The sequence below is a fragment of the Channa argus genome, chromosome 5 (genome assembly GCF_033026475.1).
Source record: "Channa argus isolate prfri chromosome 5, Channa argus male v1.0, whole genome shotgun sequence".
Classification (NCBI taxonomy): domain Eukaryota; kingdom Metazoa; phylum Chordata; class Actinopteri; order Anabantiformes; family Channidae; genus Channa; species Channa argus.
Genome location: NC_090201.1, coordinates 11,807,089 through 11,834,800, shown reverse-complemented (window position 1 = coordinate 11,834,800; position 27,712 = coordinate 11,807,089). Strand labels below are relative to the sequence as shown.

General features: G+C 40.9%; 1 protein-coding gene across 4 annotated transcripts in view; it reads left to right on the top strand.

Annotated features, from left to right (window-relative positions):
- The window catches only part of foxp4 (forkhead box P4), a 90,170-nt gene extending 63,170 nt beyond the window's left edge, over positions 1-27,000 (top strand). For 2 of the 4 annotated variants that reach the window (XM_067504463.1, XM_067504464.1), the window contains exons 6-18: positions 2,993-3,131; positions 5,389-5,590; positions 6,033-6,131; positions 7,534-7,632; positions 10,582-10,669; positions 11,908-11,991; positions 13,988-14,213; positions 14,880-14,956; positions 15,044-15,145; positions 18,755-18,876; positions 19,441-19,507; positions 20,548-20,720; positions 21,388-27,000. In XM_067504463.1, coding sequence (XP_067360564.1) covers positions 2,993-3,131; positions 5,389-5,590; positions 6,033-6,131; positions 7,534-7,632; positions 10,582-10,669; positions 11,908-11,991; positions 13,988-14,213; positions 14,880-14,956; positions 15,044-15,145; positions 18,755-18,876; positions 19,441-19,507; positions 20,548-20,720; positions 21,388-21,535 — 1,626 coding nt within the window. In that variant the 3' untranslated portion in view covers positions 21,536-27,000. The remainder of the gene's footprint in view (positions 1-2,992; positions 3,132-5,388; positions 5,591-6,032; positions 6,132-7,533; positions 7,633-10,581; positions 10,670-11,907; positions 11,992-13,987; positions 14,214-14,879; positions 14,957-15,043; positions 15,146-18,754; positions 18,877-19,440; positions 19,508-20,547; positions 20,721-21,387) is intronic. The other 2 variants (XM_067504465.1, XM_067504467.1) reach the window with 2 other exon arrangements.
- Positions 27,001-27,712: the final 712 nt, after the last annotated feature.

Sequence of the window (27,712 nt, the reverse complement as noted above, 5' to 3'; positions counted from 1 at the left end):
ACATCCTATATTTCTCCTCTTTCTCCTCCTCTCTCTCAAACCCCTCTCCCAATGGACAGCCCCCGCCCCACAAACTCCTCGCAGACAGCGGCAGACCAACTCGACCGTGACCATAGCAAACCAGTTTTGGTTGACTTGCATGTTGAGAGGGTGTCTGCATTGCTTTCCCTTTCTCCCTTCGCTCTGCCACTGTCCCAGTTTTCAGGTTTGTTGTCCTATAACAACTAGACAAGTGCAAACACTGGTCACACAGCTACACATACATGCAGAGAGGGAGACGCTTGATGTGTGATGGTTCACTGCACAAACACATACACTTGGTGGAATATGCCTCCTTACAGAGCTGCATATAATTGATATGATTAAGGACATTTCCGGGTGTCTGTATTTTTTAATTGTTGAGAGGCATCAGTCGCAAACAAAACACCTTTTTAGTTATTTCTGTCACATTAAGAAAGAGGCTATTTTGCAAGCTCCCAGTTGCTGTAGTGTACTGTATACACAGTATACACATATTTATAATGTAGCTTACAGTATATTGTCTGAGAAGCTAAAAACATGAACTGGACAAGGTGAAAGTAGTGATTAAGTGACCAGTAATATTTTCCTCCGTTCTTGCAGACCTTTAACAAACTCAAAGCACAAAAGGATTTAAGGAAATGGAAAAAGAAAGGGGGAGGATTAAACAGAAAACCTCTTCTTTGCCTTTTCATGCACAAGTTGCTGTGACTTTTTGCCCTTGTCCTTCTTTTCTGTAATTCCTCTTCACTTTCTCGTCTGCATGGAAGTGATGCATTGAAAGAGAGACTATGTATGTGTGTTATCAGTCAATGTTTGTGTGTTGCTGGTGCATTTGGGACTGGTCAGGAGTCAGCTTAATGAAGTGGCTCTGACCATCACAAGAGATGTGTGGGTGAGTGTGTGTCCATCTACAGTGTACATATATATATATATATATATATATATATATATGTGTGTGTGTGTGTGTGTGTGTGTGTGTGTGTGTGTCTTTGCGTGTGTGTATGTGTGTGTCTGTGTGACTGGCAGGCTCAGACAGTGTGTGATGTGCTCATAAATCACATTGACAGCCTGTTACTGCGCTAGCTTTGGCCACTCAGCCACAGCTAATGTAAACAGAACACAGACACACACACACACACACACACACACACACACACACTTCGTGTTGTAAAGAACCATGGCCATATCTCAGGAGGGAGAGACAGAGGGTAGAATGGAAGAAATAAAATGGACAGTCAAGTACAGACAAGTAGAAAGGGTGCAGGAGGGGTGGAGAGATAGACAGTTCAGTTCAGTCTGTAAATTTGATCACAATAAATTACTTATTGCAACAAATGGGAAATTTGTAATTTCCTTCAAATAACCGAGCATTGCCACATTATACTACAACGATTGAAGATGTCAGAAATCCAACTGGGCCTTGTTTTAATATTGTTTGCCAAAAGCTTGTTCTGTGGTCAAGAATGAAATTTCAGTTTGTAGTTTTGATTTTTTAACTGCTAGTCCTGTGCAGGGTGTACTCTGCCTCTCGCCCAATGACAGCTAAGACAGACTCCAGCTCCCCCTCGACCCTGAGCAGGATAAGCAGTTAAAGATAATGAATGAAAAAAAAATGGATGGATGGAATTTTTATTTCAGTTACCAGTGGTGTAGATCAAAATTTTAAGTACACTGAACAAAACCAGTCACCTTTTTCATCATCATCATCATTTTAAGCCTCAATCTGATTTTTAAAAAAACAATATAGAACAAATATTAAATATTTTTAAAAACTGACATAAAAACTCAAACCGGAAACTGAATGTCAATGAATTGTTGCAAAAAGAACAATTTCATACTGTACTGTTTTGCTTTCAGAAAGAATAGCTGTTGTCATTACTCCTCTCCACCTCCTCACACCTCCCTAGCAGTTCCCTACCATGTACCGACACACTTCTTCCCCCCAGGCACCTTGTCTGAAAGGAAGTGACCTATGTGTCCTTCCTGTGAGTTCTTCTCTGTTCAAAGATTTCCAGGCTGCCACTCTCTCACACACACATGCACACACAGACACAATGAGCAGTTCCTCAAGCTGTATTTATTTATTTTTCGTCTCCACTTGTTATCTGTGAGAGATAAAGTCTTAAAGTCTCGGGGGTTGGTTGGGGAGGACTTCAAACAGCGCAGCAGAGGCCAGATCTGCCACAGACTAGGAGAGCAGGAAAGAGGACATTTATCGCCGTAACACACACTAACTTTATCACCAACTATGTAGTTTCTCCCACTTTCCCTTATTCCCCTTTCCTCCTTCTCTTCCACCTCAAGGTCCTCGTAGCTTCACTTCAGGGTTGTCCTACTTTCAATATGGGACTAATTGTTTTCCCTGGGGCCACATGGAGTAGTTCAAACTGTACTATGTTTTTTATAAACAGACAATTAACCTTTATATCACTCTTTAATTTATTATATTTGGTGTTGGTAGACTTTATAGTAACTTCTGGAGACAAAGTTAAGAGATAAAATAAGCCAACCATTTTACATTATGGAAAAATAGAAGTTCTCTTTTTTAGATCCAAATTAAATAAAAAAAGATGAATTGCAACCTTTTGACTTCTAACATTCTTCCCAAAACCATTACCCTTAAGAAATAAGTTTTCATTTTTACAAAACTAGAGCCTGTTTTTGTGCAAAATACATACAAATTAAAATATTTTCATGTCCAAAACGTGCTTGCGCATCTAATAAAACAGTATTTAAAACAGTATTTAGAACAAAAATACAAAAATTTTGTTTTTGTTGATTTTGTTGATTTTGTTGTTGGTGACAGAATGGATACAAATACATTTTAAATGTATTCTTTAGCCTGAGGCCAGATACTAATGTCTCTGTTTACACTGGTTGTCTCTGTAGTAAAGAATAGGGCATAGGTGAAATGGAAGCATTCATTTGCTGACAGTTTTTACACTCTGTCTCCCTGTCTGTTGGCTCCCAGCAGTTAGGCAGTAAGCAGTTGGCCTTCCAGCAGCAGCTGATTCAGATGCAGCAGCTTCAGCAGCAGCACATCCTCAATCTCCAGAGACAAGGCTTGGTTCCGCTGCAGCCCACCGCCGCCATGCAGTCTCTGCAACAAGGTACAAGCAACTGTGTACTGTACATGTCCGTAACCATCCAACATTCAGTCACACCAGTACATCCCTACAAACATGCATGCACACATGGCCATAACTGCACACACATACAGCCCTCTACCCAGTGCTGCATGTGAAGCCTGTTAAGTTAATCAGCCTATAAAAGATAAAAGGAAACCTGATTGGTGGGTTTGTGGAAGGTACTCATTTGGATAATAGGGAAAATATGCCACTAAGCCCCCCTGCTTGGAGGTGGTTATGTGCCTGTGCAAGTGTGTGTTTGCATGTGTGTGTACTTAAGATTAGCCGGACATATGAAAATCCTCGTTTTGGTATTGCTGTGCCCAATGGAATTTTTCTTTTCATTCCTACGTGTAACTTTTGCCACCGTTCCTTCACTTTCTCAGCGGAGTTTTAGAACTATAAATGTTGACTGGTCTGCCCATGTGTGTGTCTGTGTCCATTTTTGTCTGGGGGAGCAATGTCTAACACACACATTGTCGCATGCAGAAAGCTTTAGGGGCCTTAAAGAGGCCATAACATTGCTTAACCAATGACTGAGTTGACCAAACAGACTAATTTCCTTCCTTTTTTTTTGTCTGTCTGCTATGGTTCTTTCTTTCATGTTCAGACATATGAAGTCACACACACACAAGTACACACACACCTCCATAATGGTCTCCAATCTGAAACTGGAAAATGCAACAATAAAGCTTAACAGATGAAAACAAAAGTACTACACAGGAACTTTTATCTATGTATGTGTTTGTGTCTGTGTTGGTTTGTGTGTGAGGGAGGTCCACCACAGGGGCAAGTTTACAGAGTGTATACAAATGAGTGGATACAAATTGAACGCAAATGAAAAGACAGAGGCAACGGTTTTGGATAGAGTGTAATTTTTCAGACAGTTGAAAACATTTGGCTTTGGCATCTCCTTCTCTTTCTCTCTGTCCCTCCATATCACAGTGGAATTTCCCTGCAGTGTGAAAGAGCTGGTCCATTGTGACGGCTCAGCCAGCCGTGAGCCAGAGCATTCCTGTGACCAGCCATGCCACACAAACACACAAACACACATGCATAAACACTTGCACCTATACACACACAAAAGCACACACTATTTGCCCGCCTAAAAAGGCTGTTGTGTCCGGTGGGTAGGTGGTGGGAGGTGACAGGAGGAAGGCCCACTATGTTTTTTGTTTCCCTTGCTGTAGTAAGAGGAAAACACTAGCTAGACGTATTGAAACTGTAAATTTAAATTTTGACAAAATACAGCCACTTTATTTTAGTTCTATTTAGTACACAATGTAATAATATTTTTTTTTACACAAATCTGTTCTGCTCTTAGCTGCTTATAGCTTTATTATAGTTCTTTAGATATTTTTCACGATAGTGAAGAGTATCTGTTTTTAAGTGTATGGATGGATGTGGTATGAGCCAGTCTGATAAGCTGTAAGAGGAAGCACTTTATTTAACAATCGCATAACCACTTTACACTTTCACTTTCTGGGTGTGTCCACAGATTTGGTTGGATTTCTTGGGTAATATACACACACTCACACACGCGCGCACACAAACACACACGCACACAAACTACCTCATTCCTCCAGAGTGAGAACTTTTGTTTTGGTGGGACCACAGAAGAATGCAGACAAAGCAGACATAATATTTGGATTGCTACGAGGTCTCATTATGTGTATGTGCATATGTATGTGTGTGTGGCTGCATGCGTGCGTACGTGCATGGTAAGATCTACTGGAGTAGGCTGTGGCATTTAAGGCGTCTCTCTCACTGTGAAATTGGAGCAGAAATAACAAAGCTGCAACTAGAAAGTGCTTAAAGTCTGCACCCACCCTGTTCAGACAAATAGTGGTAGTGACAAGAGCAGTGATGCTGGTGTACAATTACCAACAGAAATTTGGAAATAGTAGTAATATAGTGGTTATATCTGAAAAGTTAACAAAAACATGCAGAAATTAAACTCTTGTCTCGTTTTCTTCTCTCCACTTCCTGTGCGCTGTAATAGGGCGAGTGTAGTTTATGTGGATTAGAATATTTAGCCACTGCTCCATATGACATTAATTTTATTTTAAACATGCCTGTGTCTCTTTATGTGTCTGCATGTGGTTGATATTTTATTAGACATATTTCTTATTAGCTTTATGCATTAACAAAAATTTCCTTTGTTTGCACCGGACATGTAAACTTGATGAATGAGTTTGGTGAAAGTTAACCAAGTGTTTCTTTCTTTCTTTCTCTGCAGCGATGTGTCCGTCAGACCTCCAACAGCTTTGGAAAGAGGTATCAGGTGTGCCAAACAGTGAGGAGGCTCTGAAACAGGCCGAGGGCCTGGACTTGAGCACCAACAGCTCCAATTCTACCTCAGCCTTCCCCAAAGCTGCCAGCGCTCACATCCCACTGCACAGTATGCCCAATGGACAGAGCCACACCCCAAAGAGAGACAGGTACACTGATGTCAAAATATTTAAGAATATCCACATTGTGATAGTGTGTCTGTCCTCTGTGTGAGCTGCAGTCTCATTCATTCTTGCTATGTAGTTTTTTAGCCTCTTAACTGTTTTTTCTATACGTACGCTTGTTAATGTGGTCACAAAACAAACACATACAGCATTTGGTGTAGACATCTCAAAGCTCATTTGAGGAATGTTTGGTTTAGTATATACTGCCAGTTAACCACATGCCAGAATGGTTGAAAAGGAGAGGAGAGGAGAATGTACACACACCCACACACACACACACACACACACAAGGAGGCATAACAGGCTGAATGTTGTGTAGGTGTGGAGATACCTTCTTGGGCCAGATGTACTAGTATTTGGACCATACACACTGTGTCAGGGTTGTGTTCTCCCATTAGCTCATCACTGGCTTGTCTCCATCTTTAAGAGCCAGACTGTTTGAGTGGATATCCTCCTTCACCAAGGCAGACAGCGGAGATGACCATGTTCCCCTTTACTCCAAAGGCACCCAACCCCCCAGCAGCCAGTGAGTAGCATCTACACACTCAAACAGTCACACAAACCAGTGGACAAGTCTAAGACAGAAAGATGGACTGTTGGAGGGGGGTCTGAAGTCTTTTAGCAGTGATTCACTGCTTTCTCCAGGGTTATATTTGACCCTAACTTCCTAGTGTTGGGGGTCAGGATGGGTGGGTGAGTAATAATAATAAAAGAAGAGCTTCTCTTAGTTGATCAAATATGTCACACACTGTCATATTACAACAATACAGTGTGCTGCTGGTATCACTGTAGAGTTCACTAGATCGCAAACTGGGTTGCGTCCGTCTGTTAGCTTGCTAAGCTAATGGATGGCTGATGTGGAGGAGAATGTGGTTGCCAGCAGTTTGTCATGTCTGGTGTCTGAGCTGCTTCTGAGTTGACTCAACCACAGCCAGCACACACACATACACACATGCAGCCACACACGCACACAGCTCCAACTCCAGCCTGCACATATGATCAGGAAGACGCAGAAAAGCAAAGGGAGAGGGAGGGAGACATGGTTCCATCTGTGAAACAAATGGTTTCTGTTAGACAACCTTCTGATGTTGATTTAGGAGAATCCCCATCCCAGTCTACACACACACATACCCATGCATGCACACACACATACGCACATGCAAATACACATACACAGTCATGTAAATATATGTGGAGACAGCAGTCCCCGGCGAAGGTCCAGGTCTGAACCACATCTGCTACTGGTCCTGCCACACACACATGCACGATTACAGTTATTTTACCCAGGCCTAAACCAAACCTGGCAGAGTTTTTCATTGTCATACACACACACATACAAATACATACACGTTAATAAATATGCACAGATACACACACAAAAAAAAAATACACACACGTGCACGCACACATAAGCTCACCACAAAAGAACAACCAGCACATGACAGCAGCCACCGCCAATCAGTCATGGCTGGTTGGTTCTGTGCCGACTCTGTGTCAACTCCTGAAACGTAATAACAGACACTAACACACACATGTGCAACACACACACACACACACACACACACACACCAAGGACAGAAAGACAGGTCATGCACTTAAGAATGTGCCTATGAGGTCGTTGGACCAATTCCCTTATTTGCCTGGCTCCTGTAACTGACCCCACTCTGCTCTATCCCTCTCTCTCTGCACTTGGCTTTGTGAAATGTACAAACTAATGACTGCTAACCAGACTCAGATGCTCCTGCTGTTACTGTTAGTTTTGCATGTGTGTGTTTGTGTGTTAGAGTGGGGCATATTAACACAATGCTTCTTATTCAGCTTATTCTATCTGTGTCTGCCTTTATTTGCTGTATATTTTATGTACACAATAAAATATCAGACAAAATGTAACATCTGTTTCACTGTCTTTTTGTGTATCTCTATCACAGTCACGAGGAGCATGTGAGCTCCCATCCTCTCTACGGCCATGGAGAGTGTAAGTGGCCTGGCTGTGAAGCACTGTGTGAGGACATGGGACAGTTCATCAAGTAAGTTAACAACCACCCAAATGTATAATACATAGTGTAATGCACACTGTGGACAGATGATAATAATGCACTGAAAAATATATAGTGTTTATAAGTGCTTGATAGTATATTATGGATGGCCGTGACATCATGTGCTTAAATTCTGAATATTTAATGCTGATGTTGGAAAAACACTAGTAGTAGAGGCTCTTCTATGACAAGGACTCCTGTCCATGTCCATTAATTTACAAAATCTTTGAGGCCTCTTTGGTGTGTCTGAAGTTCCTATGGTGACATTTTAGGACAATACATCTAAACCTTTTTTTTTGTATAGTTTTTCCAAATTCACATTTTAAGGATCACCCAGACATAGATTATAGTGCAATCAGCAATGTGGTGATGTGCAAAAGTGAAGTCTTCTTGGTTAAAGTCCTAAACTTTTGCAGGCACAGATGCTTCTATCTTCAATCACATACCAGGTTACAGACAACATTAAAACTTGCTTCGGGACTTCATCACTAATTGATAAGAAACACAGTGGGTGGTTCTTAAACAGGTGTGAAAAGACTAGCCCTTTGTAGTATGGTAGAATAGGAAACGATCTAAACACATGATCTGATTGAGTTTACCTAGAGGCACAAAAGATAAAGCAGAAAAAAGTGAAGCCACAGTGTAGACACTAAATGCAGAGTGTCGGTCACAGAGATCTCTGGGGTTTTGCATTACCTCACTAATGCATCAGTTGCAATCTGTTGCATCACATTTGCTCCGAACAACATACATGTTGAAATTCTTCATTTTCGAAGGAATACTTTTGCTTCCCAATATAATTCTATCCCATAATTTTTTGCTCAGACAAATATTTTTCATGATCTAAATTTGTAAGCCACTGTTTGTGTGTTAATTCTATTTTTCTGTAGGTCCCGTCATCCACAGGAGCAGTATATTCCTGTATAGCCTTTTTTTTTTTAAACTTAAGGGCTGGGCAGCTGGTGTCTGATGGCTGCTGATGGTTGATGTCTAAAATAGAAAATCATTTTAATGACCTTATCCACAAGCACATTTCTCTGTTTCCACAGCAGTAATAAAGACATCGCAGAACCTCTTACTCCTTCCCCCTTTGCTTCTATCCTCATCCTACTTTCCTGCCCTCCTCCCATTGCATGTCATTCATTCTGCTACCTCATCCTCTGTCACAATCAGTAGAGTGGACTTTCCCATGGCATTTGGTTGCTAACAAAGGCTTCACAAGCCTTTAATGAAGCCCTAAACAAATTCACACTCTCATTATCTATGTGAAACCCTTAGCTGTTTGAACAATGGAGATATTAATAAGCGATAGTGATGAAATGCACACACACATAATAACAGAAGTGTGTGTAGTGATTGTGATGCCATCGGACAGTCACATCAAAGCTTGCAACAAGGCTGGGAAAGTTTGGAGAGGAAAGCTGTTGTTTGGTGTCTCATTTCACATAGCTCCAGGGCAGATGGAAGGAGAGAGAGAAAAAGAGTGAAAGAGTGTGTGTGTAGGTGTGTGTGTGTGCATGTGCGTATGAGAGAGAAAAAAATAGAGGCAGTGACAGATAATGCCGTCAGTCCGACAGTGCGCTCCCTTCCAGCCAGCCTTAGTCATCGCCCCAGGAGGGAAAAGGGTAGAGCAGAAGAACAGAGGCGGGAGACACTCCACTATTTCAGGCCTTTCTTCTCTTCTCGTCTCTCTGCCCACCTCTCCTCCCTCCTCTTCCCTGTTCTCTGGTATAATACTCTGGCTGTGGTTGTTGGAGCTGGGTGTAATGTGGGTTAAAGCCTTGTCTGCCAGCACTCAGAGGGGTAAACAGAGTCTCATTGTCGGGACACATAGAAATAAAACCCTGCTACTGTTTATGGCCCGGCTATAGACAGAAGGGAGGGTTTCGAAGCAGATTTGGTTGGAATGAGTGTGAATCATAGGCATTTGGGGAGTTGCGAGGGAAGAAGAGTGGAAAGGGGAGAGTGGACAGAAGTGCGGAGTGAGGAAAAGGGAGAGAGAGCTTGACAGAGAATGAAAAAGAGGGAGAGAGGGTGAGATCATGTTTTTTGTTATTATTATCATGCACTTGTGTTGAGCCGTCTATCTGCCTGGATTAGCCATGCCATGACATCATTGTTTGCGTTTCATTTCTAGTCTTTGCCTGATATTGCCTAACTTTGTACCTCGTTAAAGACACATACACACTCACACACACAAACACCCACACAGGCATTTTAAAAATAAACAAGTCAGTAATGTGGCTGTGTGAAGTTACTCAGATTAAAAGTTAACACTACAGGATGGCAAACGACGCACACCATGTTTTTAGTGCATGTATTAGTGCACACACTACAATGCAAACACATACACACACATTGGGCAGGCGGTGGCAACCTGTGAATAACCTTGGCGATGACAGAGGGAAGAGAAAAGGGTTGGAGGAAGGGAGACAGGGAGGGGTGCACTGGGAAAGATCAGAAGGTCCCGTGTACTCCCACAATGGAGGAAACAAACAGCGCCACCATTCAGACATACACACATATCGGTGCACATGCACATCAGTGGTAATATGTAGAGTGCAGTTTAACAAACAGAAAGTCTAAAGATAAGGCTTAGTGTGATATAACACATGAGCTCATGTCCAGGTGGTTGTCTTGGATCATGGTTCACTAAGCACCAGTGAAGTATACACACACAAAACACAGCTGCTGTGTCTTTCACTAGACAAAATAAACTTCCCAGATTATGATTTAATTCTGTTGTGCTGAAAAAGCTCATAATTGCATTTAAATAAAAATATAAAAGAGCTTAGTTTTGTTACATCATCATTCAGGACTTCTTCTGGCTTAGTGTGAAATAGAGACCATCTTGATCTTGTTGGTTTTCCTTTGTAGATATGAACTTATTTCCCCAAAATTATAAAATAGTCATCGTCTCACACTTCATGTCTCCTATAGGCACTTGAACAATGAGCACGCCCTTGATGACCGCAGCACTGCTCAGTGCCGAGTCCAGATGCAGGTGGTTCAGCAGCTGGAGATACAGGTGAGTCTCTCTCACACACACACACACACACACACACACACACACACACACACACACACACACGCACACACTTAATTTAATTCACTCGCAAACAAAGTCACGAAGACTGTTTGAGCCAGTCAATGGCAGTAACTTGTCTGAGGCAGGGCAGAGTTTATGGAGAGCAGTGAAGCTTGTAATTTAAAAGGAGCAGTCGGCAGGGAAGCTGCCATCGCTGCTCCAATTATAAAGCTGCTCTGGTCACCACCAAGAAAAAGCGAGCCTGAGAGGGGTGGAGGGAGAGAGAGAGAGAGGGAGAGAAAGTGAGAGAGACAAGCAAGAAAACGGAGGACCAGGCTGCATGGCCTCTCTCGTTCTCAAAATGGTTCATGCACGCAAAGCTCTTGAAACATCTGAATGCTCCAGCCAAAGTAAAATACCAACATTGGATAATAAGTGGAATGGGCTTCTTGAACAGTGCTGTGTAAAAGAGAAGTTCCAAGCAAAGTGGAAATTCAAAACCTTTTTCTTCACACACATCTTGACATAGCTTTCAGAACAGTCCTGGACTCACAGTTCACATCATTGCATAAATGCCTATGCGGGATTGGGGGTAGTGGTGGGGTTGTCCAGCATTAGGGTTAGCAGTGTGTTTGGTGGTGGTGGTAAACAGCGTTTAGCTGAGCCCCTGAAGCCACCACCAGGGAACATGAAGTGACAGGGAGGCAGCTGGTGTCACATCACATCAGGACAGCCATCACTTCATCCCTCAGCAGTTCATAGACAGCCCACGACTCTACCCTCCAAAAAAATGGAAACACACACACACACATGCACGAGCAGCACAGTGACTGTATTTAAATTTCTTATATTTGCACATTGCCACACATCGCTCTGGTGTGTGAGTATGTTAATGGTGCTATCTGTCTTGGTGTAGATCCGTTGTTTCTGGAGGCTACACGTGTGTACACTTGTACCCATGCACAAACACACATGCAGGATGCAGTGTTTCCACAGGCTGTAGCAGCACCCATTAAATGGCAGTTAACAATGTCAAATGGGGACAAGTGTGTCTGCAGGCTAGTGTAAGTGTGTGAGAGAGCTCCTGGTGCTGAGGCGGCTGACTGTCATATTCATCTCTCTGCCTGAGGTGTAATTGTAATTTTAATTCTGTGCCAGTCCCGCATTATATCAATCTAGAGGTTATGAAATGAAATAAAGTATATTTCATGGTGATTTCATCCCTGTGTGTTTCACAGTTGGCGAAAGAGAGCGAGCGACTCCAGGCCATGATGACCCACCTGCACATGCGCCCCTCAGAGCCAAAGCCTTTTAACCAACCTGTGAGTGCACACTGGCACCCCGACGCTTCAATACATGACATTTTCGTTCACTCTCTGACCTTAAACTGCTACTATTATTCCCTAATAAATTATTTTTTATAAGTTAACCTTCTTGGAATTTAATGCCCCTTTGTTTCTGTCTAGCTGAGCATTTGCGCCCTCTATTGACCAGTGAGGGTTATCTTATCATTTATCCATTACGGAGACTTTCTGTCTGTTTTTATTTTTTTCCTTTTTGTTTTGTGTTTATCATATTTATCACATTCCCCTCCCTGTCGCTGTATTAAACTTGTAATGATACAGTGAGTTTCATTCATTCAGGGAAATATATAAATTCCAGCCATTCACAAATTTAAACAAGCACTGAGTTTAAGCTCACTTCTGTATTGTATTTAACATCTTCTTTTATAGCTGCTCTCACAGTATTTTCAGTGTGTGAAAAATTTGATGTGGTGTAGTGTGTGTGTGTGTGTGTGTGTGTGTGTGTGTCTGCACTGGTTGGCAAGGTTGTTATTAGGTATCTAATGAATATTTCATTATTCAGATTGACGAGGAGTCTTATTAAAATATGAAGATGTTGAAATTAATTGTCAATTAGAGGAAGAGTGTCTTAATTTGAGGGGATATAAATGGGTTCAGCTGAGAGGCGGTGTGTGCGAGTGTTTGTGTGTACTTGGTGTGTCTGGATGATGTGTTGATCGCAGGGGGATCAGCTGCCATTAACATCTAATGGGAAATCAGGAAGAGGCGTGTTCTGTCACCACTGGAGATGAGCCTCAGGGTCAGGGATTGGAGGAGGAGGGGCAGGGGAGGAGCGTCAAGAATGGAAACAAAGCTTGGCCTCAATTAACAGGGTTCGACTGTTGCTGTGGTGATGTGGCAGGGTTTCAGCGTTAATGAAGTACCTGTTAAACAGCCCCACCCCCACCCCAGTCAGCTTAAATGGTACAGCAAGGGGCCATAATGAAGAGGAGGCGATTCACACATTTCAAATACATATGGACAATACACACAGAGTTTTAATTAGTCCTAAACTAGCAGCCCTACGGTTGTCCCAGAGAGACTGGGAGTACTGGTTCTGTGTGTGTGTGTGTTTGTGTGTGTGGCTCTGCCTAATTGGGCCGTATTGGTCCGTGAAGACTTTCCCACCACAAAGTGCATGAGTTAGTTCCCCTCTTGCAAACACTCTGTCGTGTGGTTTTGTTTTTGTAAGCACAGGGTTAATTACAGTGAGTTCTGTGTGTATAAATATATGTGCATGTTTAGTATGAGTAACTAAGTGTGTGTTTCTGCAAGTATCTAGTTTGCTTCTGAGAAGCGGTAGAGACACATATTCTAGGGAGTGTCAGGGACATCTTCTGGATATAGGGCCATGTATTGCTACAGGTAATATTGACAGATTGATGGTTTGAACAAATTTCAGTCATAGAACAGGCCAACTGTCTGCACTGTTCAATTCTGAGTTTCAGCTCAGGGTTACATTTCTTATACAAAGGTAGACAAAACAGTTTGGAAATGCATGTTCTCTTGGGAGAGATTTGTTATTTATTTGATTCAAAAGCCTTGTCTTGTGCATTGATATCACCTGACTGTGCCCTTGTGAATCAGTAAACAGCAGCACTCAACACATGCTAAAACTTTATTGTAAATATGAGGGAAGCATTAATCATAGAAGAATCCATTTGATGCCCATTCACTGAAACAATTCCCTCTATATTTTAATCCAGTTTCCTACTTAAAACTAGTTTACCTCCTTTTATTTGCCAAGCAACTTTTCACGTTTTCATGTTTCATGTTCAAAAATCGACACATAATGTAAAACCACACAAGATAAATTTAGAATGAACTACAGTAAGTAATATTATTTATTGTGTATTTTGAAAAACGTATCGTAAAAGTAGTAATACAAACTAGATTAAAAAACTATGAAATGTCATCGGCCAGTATACAAGCTGAATAGTCACCCTTATTTCTCTGCCTTTATGTCTCTCCTCAGCTCAACCTGGCTTCTAGTGGCTCTCTGTTAAAGCGAGACAGCGAGGCCTACCCAGAGGGTCTTCCCCACCCCCCCACCTCGGCCGCTACCCCTATCACCCCACTGCGCCAGGGGCCCTCGGTCATCAGTTCCTCAAGCCTACACACACACTCGCACTCCCACACGCATGCCGTTGGGCCCATACGTAGGCGCAACTCAGACAAGTACTGCACCCCCATCGCCTCAGGTACAGTAGACTATGACATACTTCTTCCCCGATATTTGACAGTACTGTCCTATTTATACTATCATCACGTATTATCTTATCGCTTTTTTACTTATTTATAATGGAATCATTTTTATGGTATTTAATCCCTTGTTGATCAGTGCTTTAAGTTTATCTCACAGTAGTTGCTTCTATTTTGATGTACAAAAAGCAATAAACTATAGTGTGTCGTCATTCAGTCATTCGTGGCTTAAGATTCTGCTGCTGACATGTTTCAGTATTCTGTGTAAAAAAATTACTTCCATGCCCCCATGCAATGTATTTTTAATAATACTAGAATTAAGTGGCGTTTCTTCTCGGTCATTTACATTCATTTGCATATATACATATGACATACTGTGGCAAAAATACTTGATAGGTAATTTCTAAAGAAAAGCATCTTTGCAAGAGTGTGTTCCAACAAGTTTTCCTCATTATAATGTGTCAGTAATATGAAGCCTGTCGATACATTTTTGTTTTCATTCTTTTTCCTTTGCTTAAAAGTGACATAAAGATAATTTCACAAATTCATTTAGTAGCCTGTTTACTTTACTTTACTGGCACATTCGGAAAGCAGTTAACTGTGTTATATTGCTCATTAATAATTCTGAAATATTTAAATTCACACAAGCTAATGTTTTTTCACAGAGCTGGCCCAGAACTGTGAGTTCTACAAAAATGCTGATGTCAGGCCTCCCTTTACTTATGCCTCTCTTATACGACATGTAAGTATCTCAGATGAACTGTATCACCATCTCTTTTCTCTGTCTGTGTTCTCCTCTTACTTTTGTCCTCTCTCTTCCTGTCCGCAGGCCATTCTGGAGTCCCCAGATAGACAGTTGACTCTCAATGAGATCTACAACTGGTTTACACGAAAGTTTGCCTATTTCAGGAGAAACACGGCCACATGGAAGGTAAAGACACATCATATACAAAATCTTTCTTGTACTACTTCTTCCTTCAAAGGACATTTGTTTGACTATATGTGACTGATACAAGTCTTGACCAATCAGCCAACTCTCACTTCTGAATCTATATTACTTCCAGAACCAATTCATATTTAAATATCACAAAGATAGTTTTGGCTGCAAAAATATTATTTTGTAAAACTGGAAAGTTGGATTGTGAAAACCAGAAAAGTGAACAAACTGGTGGGTGGTTGTTGACGACGGTGAAAATGAGCAGCACCATATTTAGAAAATGAAAGTTTAAACTGTGGTCCTGACTGGTATGGTCACTCAGATTAAAATAGATTTTGTCTAAATTTGCATATTTGATATACTGTATAAGGTAACTCTGACAGGATAAGGGCTGAGCTAATTGACTCTTCACTAATTATGGTCTTTTTGGACTATTGAAACAAAAAAATAGTCACCATTGAGCAAAATGAATCTTTTTTTTGGGAAAGCTGAGTTACTTTAAAGGCTTAAAGAAGAACTTTAATATCACACTCTGCTGACTTGCTCAGCCACTAACGATCTGACTAATTTGACAGTTATTCAGTGCTTCTGTCTGTTAGAAGACACTTTTCTCTGCTCTCTTTCTGTCCACACCTCCAGAAAGAGAGGTCCCACTTCTGTTGCTCATCCTAAGGATTGTTTGAGATTTTTCTGTTTTTTATATCATTTTAGGCTGGAAAGACAGAAGGTGTCATTGTTGTACAGTTTTATGGGTGAATGAAGTGGACAGTTCTCTTAATTTGTATTTAATGAACTTTGAATTTGTCTTTTGTTCCAGGCCTATCTTGGAACATAAAGTCTTGATCCCAAACAGAATTGCTGGTCATATAAAGTGTAACTGAGTATTTTTTTGTTTATTCATTGTCCCTCTCAGCCCTAAACAATTCCCGTCACCTCCACCATGGCACATGGACAGCCAGTCCCACTTAGCTCAGTATAGCCACATCTAGCCTCATTACAGAAAAGGACATACAAAGCTGGTGCACACACACGGCTCATGATCACACACACTGAATTCTCTTTCTCCCTCTCTCTATCTCTCTCTCACGCACACACACACACACACACACACACCTGGCCTGATCCGACCATTGTAGGTGCTGACCCATTTCTTCAGAAACCTCACACTAATTTGAGTGTCGGTTCATGTAGAGAGAGGGGAAGAGAGAGAATGAGAAAATGAGGGAGGAGGAAGAAGGAGGAGAGACATCAGCCTTCCGCTAATAGCCCTAAACCAAGGAGGCAGGGACGGGCTGATGATGGAGGGATGGTGTGAGAAGTGCAGAGAGGGTTAAGAATTGGGGCAGCCAGGAATATCTTTACCTCCTCATCTGACTTTTATGAATTTTAACTATTAATGTCTGGTGTCTGCTTCCTGTGCCATTGGCCTCGCAGACCTTTAAATATAGCTTGGCATGGCCTTATGTATTTATATAGCAGCTCGGTGAGTCAAATAGGGCCATAGAGATGTATGTCCTTTAATAAGCTGTTATATTTCATGAGGAGAGCAGCTGTGTCATTGATCAGTGAAACAGAGGCACAGAGAATGAGGGAGAGATGAGAAAGAGAGAAAGGGATGATTGAGAGGGGAGGAGAAGTATGGTGTTATTTCAAGGTGCTGCATGATGAATTAGGGGCCTTGAAGAAGAATTTCTGTTCAAGATGTTTTTACCTATAAGTAATATTAATAAAAATTAGTTCCACCATGGGGACTACAACAGTAATATTTTCCTTAGCCATCAGTGCACGAGTAGTAGTAGTAAGGCAAACTAATGATAGAAATTAGGGTATTAATAATAAACTCACAGGGGGCATTTTACCACATTAAGGTTATTTAACTTTGAGTACTTATTCCTAATACTTCTCATTCGATCTTAATTTTATTCATGCTTTTATTTTACATGCTTACACCTATTCTTATTCAATACCCGACATGTGTCGGGTATTGTTAGGTCGTCCATCAATCCAACAGTTCTTGGTTGAATCCCCGGCTCCTCCGGTCACACATCAAAGTGGCCTTGAGCAAGACACTTTCTGAACCCCAGCTTAGTTGCTCCCGGTGAGCATTGGCCAGCTGTATAGTAGCTCCCCCATATGTGTGCGTGTGCTTGTGAGTGCGAATGGGTGAATGACAAGCAATGTAAAGCGCTTTGAGTACCAATAGGTAGAAAAGCGCTATATAAGTGCAGACCATTTACTTGTGAAATTTACAAGTTTTTTAAAAAAAATCTTACCTCTACCTTTCAACCCCCCTCTCAGCCAGAGGGAGTGCCGATGAGTGGCACATGTGCTGTGACCCACTGTAAATGACTGCTAATGTTTTAACTAGGAGAATTAGGCTTTCATCACGGAGACGAATGCAAATAGCACCGCAATAGCACTGTGTATGTGTGTGTGTTTGCACTCAGTCAGGGTGGCGGGCGGAGATTGGGGTCAGACTCATTTACAAAACTTAGCATCACGGCTCGGGGGTTGAGGGGATGCGGGGGAGAAAGGGTTCCTCCACTGATTATGGCTTGTGTAATTACGTGTGTGTGATTGTGTGTGTGTGTGTGTGTGTGTGTCTGTGTGTGTGTGTAATTACGGAGAGGAGTGATGCATGCCTGGCCTGTCCCTCCCTCTCGGCTTAGAACAGCGTGTCAGAGAGAATATGCAGGATTTAATTATAGACGAATTAAAATTGGTAATGAAATTGGGCATGAACAAACTACAAATAGCAGATGAAAAGGGAGGCCTGTCCCTGGGGGGGTGAGACAAAGATAGCGGTGTGCCTGCCTGCTTGCCTGTCTGAGTGCCGTGTATGTGCGCGCGTGTGTGTGTGTCTGTGTGCCTCTGTGTGTGCTGATGATGACTGATTAGAAAAATTCTGAGACAAAATAACTACTAGAGAACTGCTGCCTTGCATTAGCACTGTACATGGAGCCACAGTATGTATGTGTATAAAAAGTGACAGTACAAAAGCACTGTTGTCCTCGAGTCACTTAAGACTTAAAAAGTAACCTAACACCAAGATGGAAAGCGTTTGCACTGAACACACCCAGAGTGAGTGTTTTCACCTCCAGCTACAGTGGGAAACAACTACAAGTTAAAGAAAAATAGAACAGTGCCAGCTGCTTATAAGCACATACTTGATTTATCTGAGCATCATGGAATTCATGGAATATTGTGGCAGTGTAAGAGGCAAAACTTTAGACCAACCAAATGAGGGAATTTCTTAATTTAGAAAGGGGACATCAGAGAATTTAACTGACTTAACCAAATATGTTAAACATTCAAAATTGAACTGAAAATTTTTAAATGTAATGTAGTTAAAGCAATTATTTCAAGCACAATTTTTATTAGACCGTGGTTGTTGAATCCTTCCACTACAAGTTTAAACAATTACGTCTTAACTAAAAGAAAACAGGTTTTCATAAAAATTCCAACGGAGAACAGCTAAAAAAAATGAATTTGGTGATTAAAAAATGAAGACATAAAATAAAATAACTACATCAAATAGTAATTCAAGATTGTCAGACATAATAATGTTAATCTTTTCTCTCGCTCTCTCTTTTTTTCTCCCAGAATGCTGTGCGCCACAACCTGAGTCTGCACAAGTGTTTTGTTCGCGTTGAGAACGTGAAGGGGGCCGTGTGGACCGTGGATGAAGTTGAATACCAAAAGAGGAGACCACCAAAGATGACCGGGTGAGAGCAAACACACGCACGCAAGTGCACACACACACACATTTACACACCAAGCAAATGGTGTACATTTGAGGTTGATGTGAGTGTGACTTTATGGGTGCTGGCAGCATGATTGCCTAAATGTTCCCCTATTATTACCATGAGGCCAATTCAGCAATCGAATAAAACAACAGGGCTTATTGTGTATTGTGCTGTGCATGTGTGTATGTGTGTGTGTGTTTCCCTGTTTGTCAACACCATTAGTAAGCAGCTGTGTGAAATGCAAGAGAGTGAAAAAAACCTTGTTAGGGTATGTAAACAGATGTTCTCCCCAACCGCCAGAGAAATCAGGGATAATTACACACACTCACACACACACACATGCACACCAGATATCATATGTATGTGTTTTAGCATCTGTTTACAGTCTGTGTATGTTTCTACTTGTAACAAACATATATGGGAGATTTGTCAGAGTGCTTTGGCAAAGGTGAAATCTAATCACATGTGCACTCAATCTGTGATTCTCTCCTCTCTCTCTCTCTTTGTGTGTGTGTGTGTGTGTGTGTGTGTGTGTGTGAGTAGAAGTCCCACTCTGGTGAAAAACATGATTTCAGGACTGGGGTTTGGATCCCTAAACGCCAGCTATCAGGTAAGGAATGCCCTCTCCTCCCTCCATTTCTGTCTGTCTCTTTCTCACACACACACGCACATGTGCGCACACACACATAGCAACCAATCACAATCAAGGGCACTAATATCAATTCCCTCTTATAATTAGCAGATTCCCTAACGACGTTCACACCACTACCTCCCTCGTCCTCCCACATCAGCAAGCACTCTCACCTCCCACCTCCCTTTTTCACATGCACGCCACCTCCACCTTGCCATACACTACACACTCGACCCGTGTCTTAACTCCTTTGCAGACATACACACTGAACACACATGCAATTTTATGACTGAGATGATTTATAGCATCAAGTTCTTGTCAATTAAGGTTACAGCATAAAATTATCGCCTGTCCCAGATATTTCATCTCTGAGCCGGTGAGAATTCATAAGCTTTTGTCTTTTTTTTAACTGTGTTAGAGGGGAGGTGGGGTGAGGCTCTCAGCCAGTGTCCAACTTGTCTCATCTAGAAAAAGCTGGACTTGAACATTTCATGACAGTAGCTGTTGCTTCTGTTCTTTTCTCTTCTACAGCCATTGTTTCACTGTGTTTTTGTTTGGGCTTAAGCTTAGTCCCAGTAAACAGTCTTGTTGAGACTTTTATGTGACACAGACAACAAATTATGACAGGGACTTAAAAGTACAAGCATGAGCCCTGATGGTGAAAGTACTGTGTATAAGTGCCCCCTAGTGGTCTGTCAAGTTTGCAAGCAACTTTGTGGATGCAAAACTGCTCCATATAGAATTGTCAGAAATACTCCTCACCAATGCTTATACTGTGATGTCTAGTTAAATGTGTTAATTCAGCTTACAAATTGTTTAAGTTTAAATGTAACCGAAAGTCAAGGAGTGTTAAATGCTTCAACATTGTGGTAGACAAGTAATGTTCAGCATTTATGTTTTTAGACATCACTTTTGTTATTATCGTTTTAATATCTTTGTAATATTCAGAGCAAAAACTAATACAACCAGCTACTGTTTAAGTGACCTTTGTGTGTGTGTGTCGGTGCGCATGTGTGTAGGCGGCTCTGGCAGAGAGCAGTCTTTCCCTCCTGAATAGCCCTCCCTTGGTGACACCTCCATCTGCAGCCAGCCTCAACATGCTGCATGTGGGTCACGACGATGTCAGCTCCACCGTGGAGCAGGTCAACAGCAATGGCAGCTGCAGCCCCACGCTTAGCCCCCAGCAGTACAGGTACGTATGTGTACACATATGCATGCAGACATATAAATGGTGGAGGTGCATGGAGACATTTTTACAGAATTAAACAATCTTCAACATCAAAGTCAGCCTTCTTCCTCTTGCTTTAAAAGGCAGCTAACCCAAACTACAAGAATGCCAGCACTGGGTTCATTAAAGGACGTCAGAAAACTGACTTTATAGTCGAGTCCTGAAGAAATTTGTTTTTACAATTAATTATTTGTTTTAAATATTTAGAACATGAAAGGTTGTGCTTACCTAAAAGTTGAAACATAGCACTGTGTATTTATGTTATTTACAATTTCTAGCAATGCCACTTTGCAGTACTAATGACAAATTTACACCGATAATCCAAAGACTTTGATTTGGACAGATACTATTTTTTATTACAAGACATGTTATTATCAGACATGACTATTATATTTAAAGTGTCATGTTGTGCTGATTCTCACAATTGCAGTACTTGTACCTTTAAATGCACTTGAATGATACAAGAGAGATGACACTAAAAATTCAATGTTTCCAAAATGATAATAGAACTTACCTGTGTCAATTAAAAGGACAACAGCTTCAGCACATTTGTTATCAGCATCATCAATAGAGAAATGTTGCTCTTGACATTGGCCTTTTAACCTAATGTTCGTCTTGTTCTCTCCTGTAGCCACCCAGTGCATGTGAAGGAGGAACCTACTGAGCTGGAGGAGGACAGTCGGCCAGTATCCCTCCTTGCTGGTATTACACACAGCCTGCCATTGCCGAGCGATGAGCGCGACCTAGAGGAGGATCTTCCCACTGAGGAACTGGAGTAGGACAGATCCCAGATGATCCAGAGGGACCGGGCACAGTGAGATCAAGCCTAAGCCCTCTCATCAGTGTGAAGAAGAAAGAGATAGATATAGTACACTTAAGAGAGAAGAGTGAAAAGAGAATGTTTTCTGTTTGTTTTTAAGAAAATGCAACCAACCAAGGATGACATTGAGAAACTTCAAACAGGGTTAGATGACCTCCGTTACATTCAAACGCAAAAACAAGACTGTGGAGCACTGCTCTACTTCCATGTGTTTTTTTTTCAACACTTGGCTCAGAGGTGTAACACCACTTAATGCATAGACACTAACACAGACATACACACATACACACACTCACACACACACACATTCGCTTGTCAAACAATGTTTCATCATCCTCCCTGGTAAAATCAGCCTCTATGTTGAGACCCTTATTTGCGGGACAGCCACTCTCCACCTTGTCCCAACCCTCTACATAAACCCTCCTCACTGGTGTCTCGGGCTGCCTGGCTAGCCGTTTTATTTGCGTCTGTTGAGAGGACACACAGGTGTAAGTGTGTTCGAAAGAAAAAGACACACACAGAATCATGTGTACATAGATTTGGAGCAGTCACCAGGGGCTGTGCAGTATACCTCTCCTTCTCACCCCTCTTTGAATCAATCACTTGCTTTTTGCTTTTCTTTGATATGATTGAAATGAAACTGTTGGGCTTCCAGATGGGAGGGAAAGAAGGACGGAAGAGTGCTTTCAAAGATTACCTCCAAAAGTGCTCCCATACTTCAGCAGAGCAGGCTCCTGACTCCGCGTCTGGGAGTGATCCCATGGCGAGGCTGACCCGACAGAGGCGGCGTGATCCTGGTCTCTGCCCAAATTTCTGCCCCCAGCAAGACACTTAATGGTGAAAATCTTTTAAACTCTTAGCTTTTAAGTGAGAAAAAAAGAAGACATTTTTTAACCCCCCTCCATCCCTTCCCACCCCCCACAAAGACTGCAGGAATTGTACCATTTGGTGCTGTCCTTCTCCTCTCCTCTATCTGCTGATGGAGTGATGAGCTTGGAACACTTTTAGAACGGGAAGAAAAGAGGGGAAGCAGAAAGAAATGAGGGAGGAAGCGTCTACAGAAATATTGTGACTAAAAAAGAAAACTGTTGATGATTATGGAATATAACAAAAAAATGTGTGGTAGCTTTTATCATTTTCTTTTTTTTAATTTGATGTTATTATCATTGTTTATTTTTGAGGATCAATATTTCCACAGTGGCGTTCTGTTTTGACGTACCTTTTCTAAGGATGCTGTTTTTGGTTTTGTATTGTAATTTGTTTGATTTACTCTGGTTGTTCACACCATTCCAAATGAGTATTGCAAAAAAAAACTGATAATAATAAGAAAGCGCAGTATTGTCCCAACTTGTGATACCTGACCTTGACTCCTGCCCCTGTTCCTTTCTGTCCCAAGTGTAGCAGGCAAGAAATTTGGAAATAGCACTTAAAGTTGCCATTGTCCAGACAGATTATTTAACAGCTGGTTCCTTTTGTTTTAATTCTCTCTCAATCACTTGTTTTTGGTTGTGTATTTAGTTGAGAAATATCAGTAATGCTTTAAATATATATATATATATTATTAATGCAGTCAGAGAATACCTCATCCCACAAAGGTTCTGCCTGGAACTGTGTCCAAATTGATTTAGAGATAAGGGGGAATACTTTCTGTGGGACACCAAATGCGGCTACTCTGCTCAGCTTCGATTCAAAGCTCTATGGTTGTAATAGTTACTGTGTAGAAGCTATCAGCAAATCACTGTGTAAGTTTGTGTTAAAGGAAAAGCACGTGAGATTTTTTGTTTGCTTTCTGTGAGCATAAAAACATGATTTTTCTCTACAGTGCCACACCAAATTTAACATTTATTTTAACCTATTATCTGCTTATTCCCGTTTTATTTTTGTTACAGGTAACCAAAGAAATATGTAGAAAACCAAAAACCCTGTACATTATTTTGCCCTTTTTACATTTGTTTTTGAGTTTGTTTCTTCTTAAAGAACTGGCCAAAAGACAGTAAACCAGGAATATGAATTGTTATTACTGTATTCATAGCTATTGTGTTTAAATTATACATAACTTACAGTGCTGACCATTCCAAAAAAACCAAAGCGTGGAAAGCAAACTAGAATTTGGAGACATCAAAGCTTTTAAATGATAAGTGGTTACAAATGACTCACATTAAGTATAAGGCCAAAAATTAGTATTAACAAACCTCGCACAGTTCCTCTAATAAAACAAAAGAAAAAAATAAAGCACTTAGAGGTAAAACTCTGTCTTTGCCATGCTCAGGCTAAATTGTGTTTCAAAACAAATCTAGGACTGGCCTAAAAAGTAGGCACTTGTGTGGCATTTGAACACATGTACCTTTTACAACCTGAGATGCCACCAAAAAAAGACATTTTTGGCGCTATTGAAACACCTGGCTTCAAAACATTTTTTGCTGGTGCCATCAGTAAGAAAACTATAAATGTATAAGTCTAGGAAGCGAATGTGTCCTCTTTATCTGTATTTAGCTTTTACGAGAACAGCAGTACTGTAATGTGGTTACAAAAGTTACATCTTTGGACAGGGATGATTAGTTCAAACATCTATGAATTTTACAACAGGAAAATAAAAGAATGAAAATATAGTAGTTTGGGAGAAAAACAATCAAGGGACATTACGTAATTTGAAGTTCAGTTCATATTTTCATACTTTTTGTCCGATTTATCTCTTGCACTTCAGACAGTTTTTACTTACTTATTAAAGAACCTTTCTGATGACTTTGTTTTTAAACAGGACTGTTTCCTGTCACGTTAGAGACTGATTTCTAACAACGTACAAAGTGGCAGACAGGCATCTTGAAACAAGATAAAAACCAAAAATAACACTACCTCCTTTTCCAAACGGTTCAACACATAGCCAATGGCAGACTGAACTGTCTTAAATATTTTTTTCCTCCATTGTTCCTTGATAAATATAATGAATACCAAATTTATGTTACACTAACTGTATGACCAACTACAACAACAAAAAAAAGCTATTTGGTGATCTTGATTCCCCAACACATCTGCTTGAGCCCAAAAATATAGACTTTCACTTTCCATGGAATTAAAATGACTACCTCTCCTTAAACCACATATAAAGCACTCTCTACATCTCAAAGTGTGGTGTGAAGCGCTCACTGTAAATGAAAATTTTTCAGCTGTGTGAAACTGACCATATTCCTGCACCTGATTAGCACTGAGCTATGTGAACAGCCTCTCGACTGTGGGTGCTTTAGCTGCATGTGTGCACTCAGCCAGTGAGAAACTGGTCATTAATGGCTACAGTATGTGGTATTGCAGGGAGCTGGTTGTCAGAGGTAATGATGGGCAGAATATATCAGTGTGACAAGGACACACACACACACGCACACACACACACACACACACACACACACGATCACACAGGAAGCATAGAAGCAGGGCTATGGGTTAGTGCAAACAAAGGCTCTGACCATCCATATATCCAAAGACCCACACACAGCAGCACCCCCTTCACCAAACCACCCACAGAGATGCTGAGAGGACTAACACACACTAAATAAAACTCATCACTACTTCTAGTAAAATCCAAACCAAGAGGAACTGCTGCATACAGTACATAGATGATCTCTGACTTGTGCTTTAAGGTACACCTGTTAACAAAGCTGTTTTATAAAGATGTAGCTTGTTCACAGGTCACCATGTAACACTTCTGTTCTTTCTCCAGCTTGGCATAACATGATGTATTCTTGTATATTAATGCTTGACTTGTCTCTCCAGGGCATTCTTTCCCATTTTGTCGTCCTTTTTTTCTTTCTTTTTTTCTGCACCTGTTTAGCTATCGTAAGGCTTTCAGCTCTGATTCCTATACTGTACTGCTAATGCTGAAGTATATGTATTTATCCTATTAAGTGCTGCAGGTATCTTGATTTAATAGTTTTGTTTTTATTTTGTTTGTTTCCATTTTTTCAGTTCTGCATAAAACGTCTGGGACGCTGATTTTTTTAAGTGTATTATCTCTAAAAAATTAAAAGAATAAAAGTTAGATCAGTGGTTTAGGTAACACCTGTTTGTATATTTATCTTAGCTAGGTCTATTTTGATACTTTTTTGTCTCTGTACTGCATTTATGCATTTTTAAGGAAAGAAAAAAACAAATGGAAAACAAACTAAAAAGTTACTTCATTATGTATTGATACCTCAGAAGGACTTTTTCCTCAAAGACAGGACCAAATCCTCCAAAAAGAACAAGAGAAAGAGGAAAAAATGTAACAATATGTAGCCCCTCTCCTGCTTTAAAAAAATGCGGAGCTCTAAAAAGGTATTTTTGTTGGTCCTTTCAGGTGCCAATATGTGTCCCGGCTCCCTGTGACCCCTCCTTCTGACCCTTGACCCCTATCATTCCTGTGCTGAATTCTGACCCCAGAGCTGTCAATCATCTGTAGGCACCGTGGGGGTGTCACTGAGTCCTATACCTAGGTGATAGTGACCAGTCACAAACCTCATCTGCCAGTCCCACAGAGGCAGATCAAAGTCGACATTGTTGCATTTTTAATGCTGCTCCTCTTGCATAGTCTAAATACAGTACAAAAATGTGGAATGGCTCTCAGAGATGCAGTTCATCTTCTGACTACCAAAGGCATTGCAAGAAAACATTGCTTAGTCCAAACTCCTGAACTGTAACCAAACTGTAACCAAACCAATGCCACAACGTTAACCAAACGAAACAAAGCTACTTCCAAAACTCTTCATCGACTTCACTGATCACCTTTACCGATGGTTGTTATCTCTTGTACATTCAAGTAATGGTGTTGTCGGACCAGCCCCAATCCTTTCAGCTGGTGACTGACTCAAAGGATGCAGGGAGCTCTCAAATCCTGGCGAGTGATTGAACAGTTCTGAGGTGTCACGTGATGGGGATGGGACTCTCAAAGTGGAGCCTTGCCTGACGGTATTATCAAGTAGACAACCAGAACCGTGATCACGGTCACGGTGGAACTACCACTTCAGCGCTCCTCTGGTTAAACCTTAGGAATGTGTGTACATTTTCAGCAGTGACTCTCTGTATTGTTTCTTAGTTTCAGTTTACCTCTTTATCTCTCTTTATCTTTTGGTTTTTGTTCTGTTTCTTGTTATTTGAAAGTGTAACCCGAGGATGAGGTGGGGAGAGGGACTGGGTGGCGGCTTTAGACAGACAGTGGAGCCCAGCCCTCTGACCTTCCACCCCGGGTAGCCATGTAATGCCAGTCACTGCCCTTTCCTTCATGCTGTATAAAAACACACACACACACATATATCTGTGTATTTGTAACCTGAATCTTCTTGTGTCTGTCCATGCAGACAATAAAAAACTGTACAGTAGGTCTAGTTGCATGTAATCTGTACTAATTATTGACAATGGCATTATAAAATGCAATAAAATACTTATTACACTGTCTCATTTTGTTTCCCTGTTTTGTCCTCTGCGTTGTTACCAAATTTTCACATATATACAGTAGAGTACTTTACACGTTCAGAGTATAAACATTTACAATATGCTGTATGCTCAAAACTAATAACCACTTCACAATAAATAAACACAACACAAACATTAAAGAGCAGAACCTCAACAGAAAGTTAATTGTAAAACATACACATCATGTGTATTATATATTACCAACACAAATAAATAATATAGTCCTGCAACAAACACTCGTTTGAAGCTTTGTGGAGTCACATTGATCTAACTCTGCTATCACTTGTAATTTGAGTATTTTTTTCTATTGCCTTATATTGTATGCCCTGTACCATAACAAGAGGAGACTGCATATCAAAACACAAAAACTAGCTGAAGTGGCAGTGTTACTGGCACTCCAATTTTCACAATGACCTCTGGCAGACTCTCCTGCTGCTGTCTCTTTAACTACTATAATTAAGGAAAACCAATCAGGACAACTACACTTAACAATGGATGGAAGGGTGAATGTTTTTGTAAATTTGAGCAAATTTCCTCTAATGCCCATTGAGTCGTGCTGTACGGGTAAAACTATGATAAGGTAATTAAGTTTGACCAAAAAATAACTAGCGCTGATCGTGTTGTAAATAATCAATTGTGAAATACATTTTTAAAAATCACAGTTTACATCTCAAAAACTGTAAAAGTGAAGTGAAGT